The sequence below is a fragment of the Microtus oregoni genome, unplaced genomic scaffold, assembly GCF_018167655.1.
Source record: "Microtus oregoni isolate MIOR12 unplaced genomic scaffold, Mior012 000094F_ref0000399, whole genome shotgun sequence".
Classification (NCBI taxonomy): Eukaryota; Metazoa; Chordata; class Mammalia; order Rodentia; family Cricetidae; genus Microtus; species Microtus oregoni.
This window is the reverse complement of record NW_024544707.1, coordinates 3,812,951-3,825,347: the sequence shown is the minus strand read 5'-3', so window position 1 is coordinate 3,825,347 and position 12,397 is coordinate 3,812,951. Positions and strand designations below refer to the sequence as shown.

At 40.6% G+C, this 12,397-nt stretch overlaps 1 protein-coding gene across 1 annotated transcript; it reads left to right on the top strand.

The window, feature by feature from the left end:
* Positions 1–1,345: 1,345 nt before the first annotated feature.
* Positions 1,346–6,873, top strand: LOC121442733 (cytochrome c oxidase subunit 7B, mitochondrial). Its single transcript, XM_041644333.1, has 3 exons — positions 1,346–1,490; positions 4,982–5,106; positions 6,666–6,873. Exons 1-3 carry the CDS (start codon positions 1,451–1,453, stop codon positions 6,741–6,743), a joined length of 243 nt encoding a protein of 80 aa, XP_041500267.1. The 5' UTR covers positions 1,346–1,450; the 3' UTR covers positions 6,744–6,873.
* The last annotated feature ends 5,524 nt before the right edge of the window (positions 6,874–12,397 follow it).

Below are 12,397 nucleotides of genomic sequence, written 5' to 3'. Positions count from 1 at the left end.
TGCCACCCCTGCCTGACTCTTGTTTTCTTTTAGAGACAGGGTCTTTCTATCTAGCTCTGGCTGACTTAGACCTCACTATATAGCCCAAGCTGCCCTTGGACTTGTAGGCTACCCTCTCTTCTGTCTACCAAGTGTTGTGATTACAGTAAACTGTGTACTATCTCTGTTTTAAAAGCATTTAAAAATTAATTATGTGTATGTCTGTATCCATCCATATGAGTGCAGATACCCTTGAAGTCCAGAAAAATGTGTTGGGGCCACTGGAGTTGAATTTGGAATTCTTCTGATGCACCATCCCGAGTGTTGGGATTGTAGATTATGCCACCACATCTGGCTTTAAGGATGTCACTGGTTTTGGGTACAGGACCTGGAATGTAGGGCTCCCAAATACTAGATATGCACTCTATAGCCAACCCAGGAATGTTTTGTTTTGTTTTGTTTTATTTTTTGGTTATCGAGACAGGGTTTCTCTGTAGATTTTGGTGCCTGTCCTGGAACTAGCTCTTGTAGACCAGGCTGGCCTCGAACTTACAGAGATCCGCCTCCCTCTGACCCCAGAGTGCTGGGATTAAAGGCGTGCGCCACCACCGCCCGGCTCTGGCTTTTTTTTAAAAAAATACTTTTTAGAAACAGGGTTTCTCTCTATAACCCTGGCTGCCTTGGAACTTATTCTGTAGACCAGGTTGGCCTTGAACTCAGAGACCCACCCACCTGCCTCTGTTTCCCGAGTGCTTTACCACACTAGCCCTTTAAAATTCTCCTCCTCCTCCTCCTCCTCCTCCTCCTCCTCCTCCTCCTCCTCCTCCTCCTTTTTTACAAAAACAAAGCAAAACTTTTTTTTTGCAGGCTTTCTCTAAATTTGGATTTATTTCAAGATTAAAAATTAAACTGAGCATGGTGGTGCACAACTTTAATCCCAGCATTTGGGAGGCAGAGGACAGCCTCAACTACATAGGCCAGACAGCACTACATAGAGCGACCCTGTCTCAACCATTCCTCCCCAAAATTACAAAAATAATTAAAAGTTAAACCAATTAGTATAGGTAATAGAAGCCAGAAAATGAAAAATTTGAAGTGAGAATAGTTTGAAGTGAGACAGCTAACCCAAACCTCTGGAGTTTCAGCACCATCTTGAAGCTGGTGCCTTAAGTAAGGATGGTGTCTCAGCTCTCTTTTGCAGAGTCCCAGAGTTTCCTCACTGTTGAGTAAATACTATTCTACGGCTCTTACGAAGCTTGAAACTACATTTCCCAAAGGCCTTTGTTTTTCTTTGCAGGAAACAGGATCACTATTTCTATAGGCCAACCCCAAATCTCGCGAGATCTCACCAAATACCATACGGAATCCCCACTGGAAGCCATTTTGTTTTTCAGGGTTCTTTGCAAGGGTAGCTGGGTCGAATCTGCACAGAGGCAGCACCGGTCGTCACCGTAGTTCCATCTTTTCCGCGATGTTGCCCTTAGCCAAAAACGCACTAAGCCGTCTCCAAGGTGAGTGTGGACGAATCCTTACAGCAGCCACGGATCCGTCTGTCCTCGTGCTCTCGTGCCCTTTTCCTCCCCAGCATCCTGCACTTTTAATTCTAGGTGCACAGTGCCCTGCATGGTCTCAAGTCCCTGGGAAGATAACCACTCACTGGAAAGATAGCCGAGACAGTGGCTTTACCACCTCGTTGTGTTCCTAGCCTAGTTCTGCATTCTCAATCCTTCAGGGACCTATGATTTCCAGGAAGAACGCTTGGCGGACACCTGGCTCTCCTTAAGTGATGTTCTAAATTTTAGTTTTGGGAGTGTATTTATTCGCTACCCCAAATAGATGAACTGATCTTACACTGTAACGGTGGTAGGAAGCTAAATCTACCTCACCTGGATTCATAGCAAGGGGAAACCCTAAGTGGTAGCCTGACAGCTTTAGTCATTTGTAGGTTATCAACGGACTATTAACTATTGCGAAAACAACTGTGGTCAATTTTTCCTGTGTGAAAGTTAGGCAAGTACGTGGAAATTTGAGACTAGTATTATATATGAAGAACACACTGGATTGGAGGGAAAAATCATTTTCATACTTGCTTTCCTTTGGAGGTGACCTTCAGTAATGTGAATAGAGGTGACCTTACACAACTATCTTTAGCTTGCTTCTCTAACCATGTTTTTATTTTACAGAGATAGTAGTGTAAGAAATTGTGTTCTAAACACTGAAGTACTTTAGGAATAGTAGAGAAAAATAGAAGCCCAACTGATGTTTTGTAAGCCAGTAACTGTGTTTATTATTTCTTTCATTTAGGGCAAATCATTTAACATTTTGAACTTGCTTTCTTGTTTTTGCAAAAGAGAGATTAGTAAATAATACATATTTCATAAGTTCGTTAACCAATATCTGATCAGTAAACAGCCCCTCTTTTTGTATAGAGGTAAATCAGAGTGTTGAAAATAACAGTGGTTTGGTAATCTCAATTTATTTGATTTTTAAGTGATTTAGGGATTTTTATCCCGTGGGAAAAGGTGATCTTAAAGGGTTGTTTCTCAATGTGGAATTCCTATACTCACCTCTAAGTGTTATAGGAGCACAATACATTAAGACATATTTATGAATTTGCTTAGTCTGGATGTGGCTGTTTTCTGAGGGAGGGTCTCAAGTAGACTAGGCTAGCCTCCAACTTAATATGGAGCCAAAGATAATTTTCAACTTCTGATCCTTCTGCCTCTACTTCCCGTGTGCTGGGGATAACAGGTACTTAGCACCTTTAGAGATTTAAGTGTGAGTGTGAACACGCATGCATGCATATGTGCATGTGCGGATGTTCGTGTGCACGCATGCTTGTGTTTCTGCAGCGTAGGGACCGGGTCCAGGAAATGTGGCAAGCACCACCCCAACTGAGCTACATTTTTCTGGGTGTGACTGGCTAAAATGAAAGCTAAGTAAAACAGCTAAAGAACTACTATATAATGGTTAAGAAATTATCATGATTATACCCCATAGAGACTATTATTATTTTATTTTTGGGAGGTGATGGGTTTTTAACCCAAAGCTGCAACTGAACTACCCTCAGCCTGAAACTATTACATTTCAAGTGTTAGTGGACAGCATTTTTTTTCTTTTTTTTCTTTTTCTTTTTTTTTTTTTGGTTTTTCGAGACAGGGTTTCTCTGTGGCTTTGGACCCTGTCCTGGCACTAGCTCTGTAGACCAGGCTGGTCTCGAACTCACAGAGATCCGCCTGCCTCTGCCTCCCTTGTTTTTCTTTTATTTTTGAAATGGTCTAGCATTAGTCTGGCACTAAAATTGAGGGCAGTTCTTCTCCCTAAGCCTTCCAAGGGCTGAGAATACAGGTGTGAACCACCACATCGCAAACCAGCATTGCTCTTTTCCCACTGTAGCTGTAAGCACCTTAAAACAATAAGGGCGTGATACCTAGGTTGGAAAGGAAAAAACCAAAACTGATAGTTTTTCTTGGTACTTACCACTTCTTTCCAGTTTTATTTCTTATTAACTTGCCTGTATACTTTGTTCTTCATCAAAACTCGATTGGCTTTCTGGCACAGTAGATCTGTCAATTTTAATTCCACATTTCTACATCTATATAAACAGGTACTCAGTTAATTCTACTTTCTTGAACTACAGTGATTTTTGTCTTCATATATAATATTCCCTTCTAGGCTAGAAACTGCCTAATGATAAAGTCTCTATCTTATACATTTTTATATATTCTATTTTTAAAATCATTTTTATTTTATGTGCATTGGTGTTTTTGCCTTCCTGTACGTTTGTGTGAAGATGTCAGATCCCCTGGAACTGGAGTTACAGATGTTGTGAGCTACCATGTGGGTACTGGGAATTGAACCCAGGTTCTCTAGAAGAGCAGCCAGTGTTCTTAACCACCAAACCATCTTTCTAGCCCCCCTCCCTGTACACTATTTTTTTGAGACAGGGTCTCATGCATTCTAGGCTCACTTGTGACTCTGCCTCAACCTTCCAAGTGCTGGGATTACAAATATGCTTGCCTGCTTATATACTCTAATATAATTGAGCCTTATTACTAACTAGTTTAAAGTTTAGATTACTATAGTTTGGAGTTATTTTGTTCTAATATTAAGGCAATAAACATTGGGTGTGTATAAATCTGATAATTTTTGGTTCATTTTTCCTTGTATCTTTTAAATTATTGAGCGATGTTGGGTAAATTTTAGTGAAAATTGAAGTCATAGGTATTCAAATTAGTGAATGGTATCCAATAAACCATTACTGATACACACCTCCAATTTTTCTTTTCCTCCAACCACTTTTTTTCCTCCAACCATTTCCTGAGACAGGGTGTTACTGTATAGCTTACTATATAGATCAGACTGGACTTGAACTCACAGAGATCTGCCTGCCTCTGTTATGTTTGTTTAATCCTGCTTCTGTCTCTGTGTCAGTTTATTTTATTCACACACGCACACATGCATACGTATATATATATATATATATATATATATAGAGAGAGAGAGAGAGAGAGAGAGAGAGAGAGAGAGAGCAAGCATCTCTGTAGCTCAGTCTAGCCTAGAATTCTCTGTGTAGCCCACTTTACTATTAAACTCATGGCAATCCTTCTGTCCATTTCCCAAGTGCTGAGATTACAGGTGTGAGCCCCGGGACCTAGCAGTTTATCTTATTTTCAGAGCATTTGAGAAGGTGCTTACCTGTTCTTGTTTTATTTTTTGTTTTTGAGATAGGGTTTCCCTGTGTAGCCTTGGCTGTTCCAGAACTGTCTGTAGACCAGGCTGGCCTCAGACCCACAGAGATCTGCCTGCCTTTGCTTCTGGAGCACTGGGATTTAAGGTGTGCACCACCACCTCCAGGCCACTTGTTCCTGTGTGTGATGTGGTTAACATTTAGTTGAGTTGCATGGTAGTATGTAGAGTTTACTACCTTTGCTCTCCTGTTTGGCAGTTGTGTTCCCTCTGTTTTAATAATTGACACATATTTCTGTGTTCTTTTTTTAAGTTCGAAGTATTCAGCAAGTGGTGGCAAGACACAGCCATCAGAAGCGGACACCTAATTTCCACGACAAATATGGAAATGCTATATTAGCAGCTGGAGGCCTCTTCTGTATTTCTGCATGGACATATGTAAGTACTTCAGTTAATTATTATTTTTTTGCAGTGCTAGGTATTGACTCCTGGTCTCATACATGTTAGGCAAGTGCTCTGCCATTGAGCTATACTCTCAGACTCAGTGGTTCTTCATTTAAATTTTTTTATTCTCATCTAGTCTATGTATTCTATGTTAATTTCTAGTGAACGAGCGATTTGAAAGACTATCCCTTTATAATTATTACAACACAGGAATGCTGACCTATCATATTTCCATATGATAGCCATCAGCTAGTAGATTTCTGTCTTAGGTTGTAAAGCACATGCTTAACATGGACTGGGCCCTGGGTTCAATTCACAGCACCAGAAAAACAAACCAAACAAACAATTACCATTAAAACCCAAAACCAAAAACCATTAGCATAGTGTCTTTATTAATTTGTTAAGATTAAAACATCTGTAGGTGTATGGGTCAGACTTTTATTGTATATTTTCTGGATTTTCATATTTTGAGTCACCTTCCTGGACATACTTAAGTGATCAGATTTCCTTCTAAAATTCTGTAATCAGAACTGAGGCACAAGCCAAGTGTGGTGGTACATACCTGCAATCCCAGCACTTTGGCTGCTGAGGCAAGTAGATTGGAAGAATAAGACCAGCTAGAACTATAAGAAGTTTGAAGCAAGCTTAGGCTACATAGTTGACTTTGTCTTAAAAAAAAAAACCCCAAAAACCAAAACACAACAACAAAATCAAAACCCAAAACCTGAGTATAATTTTCTTGATAGATGAAGTATAACTTGATTTCCATACTCTCGAGCTCGGCATCTGTTGCTTAACTTATTTTCTAGTTGCTCGATCTTCAAAAGTGTAATTATGAAATTTTAATAAATATATTTTGGGTGTAAGTGATACAGATTTCTTAGTGAAGTGGCACACGTCTATTATTTCAATACTAGGGATGCAGGAGGATCAAGAGGCCAGGGTCATCTTCAGCTACATATCAAGTCTGAGGCCACCCTGATCTACATGGAACTGTTTCTCAATAAAACAAGAGGGACAACCCAATCCTTGCCTGAAAGTAAAGATAACTATTAATTTTGGTGCTGGGGATTGAACCCAGGGTCTTGTGTTTCTAAGCATATTCATGCACCTTAATGATCTATACCTCAGCTGTGAAGTCAGATATTAAAATAAAATGAGTTCTCTTAGGTAGTTGTGGTGGACAGGCAAAATTTTGGAGGGGAAGAAAATGTAAAATATAATTTTGAATTAAGAACAGCTTCAAAATTCATTTTCTCAGTCTTCTAGTCACATTCCAAGTATTTAACAGCCAGATGTGGCCAGCAATTCGTGTACTGGACAGTGTAGGTTTAGAACATTTCCTTCAACTCTGAACGTTGAGTTAAGCAACCTGATCTGAAGAATTAGTACAGCAATTAGTTTTGACTTCTATGAAAAGCACTATATCCCTGGTGACTTTGTTTGTTATTTACCTAAGGAGCAGAATTCTTTGTAATTTTGAAGAGTTTCCAAATTGAGAAAGTGGACTGTGGTTTAAATATGTATAACTGAAAGCCTTTTAATTTTTACAGACAGCAACACAAATTGGAATAGAATGGAACCTGTCACCTGTTGGCAGAGTCACCCCCAAGGAATGGAGAGATCAGTAGTCATGCCAGCTGGTGCAATAATGAAGGAATTATTTCAAAACCAATCAATAAGTGATGCCAAGTCAAAGAATCATGTATTCCCTATAATATGGCATATTGAAGAAAAAATAAAGTACCTTTGAAACCTTCATTTTATGTTTTGCTTTCTTTGTAAGTGAAGCCAAGCGTGATGACTTTTCATTTATCTAAGCATTGTATTTGAGTCAAACAGCTGTACCATCTTAAAACAGCTTTTTTCTTTGAAGTGGTATGAGGGCAATCTATGCTCTGAAAGGCAACTTTATAGTAAGCTGAAATCACAGCTAGTGAACAAATAACCACAGAGCTGGGTCAAGAGGTTAGTCCAGATAGGTTATGCCTAGTATCCTCTACCTCATGGTTATATTTGGAGTTGGCATTAACTCCCTTCCTCTCCTGCTTGGAGAATTTAGACTGTCACCGAACCCAAGTGAATAGTGATCCTGTAAATATGAGCTAGATTTGTTAAAGACTAGCTCCTTAGCCCCTATAGCATATTCGCCTTAATTAGCAGGTGGATTTTAAGCATAATCCTTAATCCGTGGGGAGCATTTGTCACCTACTTCCTAGTTACTGTTGCCGTAAAAATAAGAGTATCTGTTAATCATGGCTTTAAAGAGATAAATTTTGATACTTGACTCATTGGCCTCTCCTGTTGGTTTTCTGTAATTCTAGCAATATTAATGTAACATTTAGGTTTGGGGAATTGTCCTGAGTTTAGTATATGACACTGAACTTGCTGTGGAAGATGTCAGCTAAACAAAATGTCAACTGAATCACTCCATTACTTTTGGTTAGAATCGTAGTCTGTAGTTAAATGCTTGAGTAAGCAAAACACGGAATTCCTGTCAAGGAATTTGTATTAAGTTTATTTAAGTTATTTGTATTAGTTAAGGTTAGAGACTTCTCAGAACCAAAACTGAGTTATAGAAGTTGTCTTTAACAATCTCTTAAATATATCTGCTAGGAATTCTACATTCTGCCTACTAAAAGATTGTAAGATTTGTACATGGCAAGATTTGTAACTCTACTAATACTATTTGATAAATTTTAAGCTTGGTGTGGTGCCATATACCTTCAACCCCAGGACTCAAGGCAGGGAGGTAGGAGGATCACTCCAAGTTCCAGGCTAGTCAGATCCTACATAGTTGAGACCCTGTCTCCACCAAAAAACTTGGACATTTTTATGAAGTCTGTGGAAATGTTCAAACTAGTATTAAGCCATTCAAATACAAATTAATCTGAAATGTGATTAAACAAGAGACTTGGATGCCTTAACATGTTAGATCCTACACCTTTTAGCTTGAGAATTAGTATTCATTTATGGTGAGGTAAATGTCACTATGATTTGTTCTGATGGTTGTCAGCTGCGTGTAAGGTTTTACATTTACTTAATTTGTGTGTATTTGTGCCCACATTCACCACAGTGTACATGTGAGAGTCAGGACAACTTGCAGGAACAGGTTTTCATTTACCTGAAGGTTCTGGGGAATAAACTCAGGTCACCAGATTCGGCAGCACGTGCACTACCTACTGACTCATCTTGCCCTCCTTTGATGGGTGCCTTTAATACTACATAGCCACTAGTAGAAATGAACGAGTTGTTCATTGATTCTTGCCCCACAACATTCTAACCTTGGTGCTTTCCTGTTACAATCAGCCAGGCAGATTCTACATTGCATGAAAATGGCGTCCGTTTTACCTCTTAGCATCTTACTTGGAATTTTATTATTACCTGGAGTTGGAAGGTCATTAAATTAACTTCTCTGTAATGTATTTCTATGATTGAAGAATTGAGACAATTTACCTCAGAAGCACTGCTAATCCTTTATAAGGCTTTGAGGGAATATGAAGTACTTTTAGATTAAGGTTAATGTCATAAAATTCTGTTTTTTAATTTTCCTCTGAAATGGACTTGCCATGTATTTTTTGTTATTTGAATTTATTAAGCTTATCAAGTACAAAACATTTGCATTTTGAGAATACAGATGTTGCCTTTTTTAAAAATTAAGATTTACTTATGTATACAGTATTCTGTCTGCATGTTTACATGCATACCAGAACAGAGCACCAGACCTCATTACAGATGATTGTGAGCCACCATGTGGTTTCTGGGAATTGAACTCAGGACCTATGGGAGAACACTCAACACTCTTGACCTTCAAGCCATTTTTCCAGCTCCCAGATGTTACCTTTTTTAAAGTTAAAAGATGAGCTCTTTATATGTGCCACTGTGTGGAGGTGCCAGTGGAGGCCAGGATACAGTGTTGGATACTCTGGAGCAGGAGTTAAAGCTGTTGTGTGCTGTTCTGAGAAGTAGTATTCTTAACCACAAGGCTATTTTCCCAGTCCCAGATGTTCTTTCCTTAGCCAGGCGACTTCGTTAAGATTATATTAATGTCAGCCCAGTGGTAGTGCATGCCTTTAGTCCCAGCACTCGGAAGGCAGAGGCAGGTGGTGGATCTCTGTGAGTTCGAGGTCAGCCTTGGAAGAGCTAGTTCCAAGGACAGGCTCCAAAGCTACAGAGAAACCCTGTCTCAAAAAAAAATAAAAATAAAAAAATAATATATTAATGTCATACTGGAAGCAACTTGGAGGTACTTCATAACTACCAGTAAACCTGAAACTTACGACATTGTCTAATGAAAGATCACTCAATATAGTAATCGTGAAAGGAATGCTAATATGCTTGAACATTCAGGGCAGTAGAAAGGATGGAGACAAAGACAACATTTTAGAGTGATGTGGTAGGTGACAGAGAAACCAATATCTAGATTGACTAGAGGGCTAGCTGACTTGCTATCCTGCTTTACAATTGGTTTCCTGGTTCCTACCATTGAGTGAGTTTTATTTAATAGTTGAACAACAATTGTGTTGAGGGGGCAAATGTGTATCAAATGGCCAAAGGTATAAACCATGTGAGTAGTGATATTTTTTGTTCGTGAATTTCTTTGAGTTTAACACCAATCATCCTTCAGCTATAATTCAGTTTGTTGATATTTGGGAGCTCACTTAAGTCACCTTAGTTTCTTTAAAAAATTAATTAAAAAAAACTGTGTATATGTGTGTGGGTATGTGCACATTTGGGTGTGGTGGCCTTGGAGTTCAGAAGAGTTTGTTGGGCCCCATGGAGCTATAGTTACAGGTGGTTGTGAACTACCCAGTGTCAATGTTGGGAACTGAATTTGGGTCCTCTACAAGAACAGCATGTGCTCTTAACCACCGAGCCATCACTCCAGCTCCTTTTTATTTAAAAAGTTTATTTATTTTATTGCATGTATTTATTTGTGACTGTGCTGTATGCACTATACAAAGCCCAGGTGTGAAGACGAGAGGACAACTTGTGAGAGTTCTCTCCCTCCACCAGGGATAGAACTCTTAGGTCAGTAGGTTTGGTGGTAAGCATTTTCACCTGCAGGGGATTAAACTCAAGGAATTGTCAGCCACTGTGGTCTACATATCTCCAACCCCATTGTATAATTTTTTAAAAAAGATAATCGTGTGTGTTTTTGAGTGTGTCTGCGCGCGCTAGCGCCACTATGCACTACAGCATGTATGTGGGGTTAGAGAACAGTTTACAGCAGCTTTCTGTCATCTGTCATTTGGGTAGATTTTTTTTTCTGTGTATAGGAGTGTTTTGCTTGCTTGTACATCTGTGCACCAGATATAGGCAGTGCCCTAGAAGGCCAGAAGAGGGCATCAGATTACCGTGAACTGGAGTAACAACTGGTTGTGACCTGCCTTTATTTCTCTGGAAGTCAGTGCTCTTAAATACTGAGCTATGTCTGCAGCGTGGAGGGAAAAAAATCATTTTTGAGACAGGATTTTACTCTACACCCTAGTCTGGTCAGGAACTCACTCTGTAGCCCAGACTGGTTGCAACTCGCCACCCTTTCAAGCGCTGGGAATACGGCGAACTGGGAAGGAAGAACTATATAGGTTTATGGCAAGTTCTTTTTGTTCTTCACGTACTTTTTTCTCTTTTTGTTGAGTTTGCACTAGGCACTGGGGTCGGGAGACAAGAAGGACGACAAGCGCCTGACCCATCTCAGGCTAGGCTACGTGCGGGCAGCAGGGGGCGCACGGAGCTCAGGGCACGCGCTCCCTTTCACGTGACGTGGACCATTTTTCCCCAGTCGGTCCAGCTTCCGGGCTCCGGCATCACCCGGAAGTGGGGACCTCGGAGGAGGGCGGGGCAAAGGCTGCTGGCTGGGAGGCTGGGGCTGGGAAAGCTGTCGAGGGAGGAGCTGCCGCCGCTGGCGCCTAGACTCTTCTTCTGTGTGTGCGAGCGCGGAGGTTGCGAGCGGTTTGATCGCTGCCTCCCCGCGGTGTGCCGGAGCTCGAACCCCAGCCCTGAATCCCAGGTGAGTCCCACAGCGGCTTCCCGTCGGTGACTTCATTGCAGGGGCCGTTTTGTTAGTTATTCTACTGTCTAGAGTGGTGAGAAGGTCACCACTCTAAGCTGGGGCAGTCTCTAAACTCCTTCACAACTCACACACGTAGGCTTTACCCTCCCAACCAGGACAGAGAAGGGAGATTGGGTCCTGATTTATGTCACTTTGTTGTGCTGTCCTGGAGATGGTATTCTGATCGTCTGTGGCCTGTGTTAACTGTGGACACTAGAAGGTCTGCCCGTACTGGAATTCTTGTGGACTGGGATCTTTGCTTAGTGGCATCCCTTTCTCCTTTAGAAACTGAGCTTCTGAAGACCACCGTCACTGGCTAAATGTTTTCGAAAACGGGCATTTGGCTTCTTGTCACGCTCTGGGAGCGTAAGCTAAACGGAGTCTCGTCACCCCTCGTTTTGTTCTTTGTGCTCTGTTTCTAGTAAAGTTACAGCCACCCCTGTCCCACCCTGCGACACCTTTCCGAGGCTCTTCCTCTGTCCCCTTTTCCCTCTTCCTCTTCCCCTTCTCAGTGTTGGGGGGTGAATTCAGTACCTACCACATGCTGGGTTGCATCTTACTTTTGACAATTTTTGCTGTGGGTAACGAGGTTATTTTAAACTCTGGCAACACTCATGTTTTACAAGCCAATATTTTTCTAGGATCTGAACTTTGTTTTAATTATAGCCTCATTATTTAGTAATAAGGCTTTGTATTGAGACAGCGTGTGAAGAACATTGAATTAGTTGATACTGAGGTGTGAGGGATGAGGTGATGCCAGATTGAGACAGTTCTTGGACTCAAAAGAGTTTGCAATCAAGTAAGTCAAATTTAGCTATGAAGAGCGTGGGTTCTAGCAGCCCCACTAACTGGATAAACAACTTGGGTGGTTTTATACCATCCCTCATAATGAAAGGTTATTTTGAGCAGAGATTTTAGTTTGTTAATTTCAAGCTTTCTTGCATCTATGGTAATCACATGAAAGTTTTGTTGTTGTACTTGAGTGTCCCGCAATGAAGTAGGAAAGAAACACACAATCACTTAAAAACTCACTAACATACATTACAACCAGGAAATCAATAAGGATGTATAGAAACAAGCATTTGAGCTGGGTCTGGAAAAGTGGATAGGACTTGGCTCTGTAGGAATGGGAGAATAGTCCAAGTAGAAAAATACTGGGAAGATCACGCTGTATATCAATGTCTCTATTTCTAACAAACACCCTTTCAAGATTTCAAGAGAAAAAAAAAG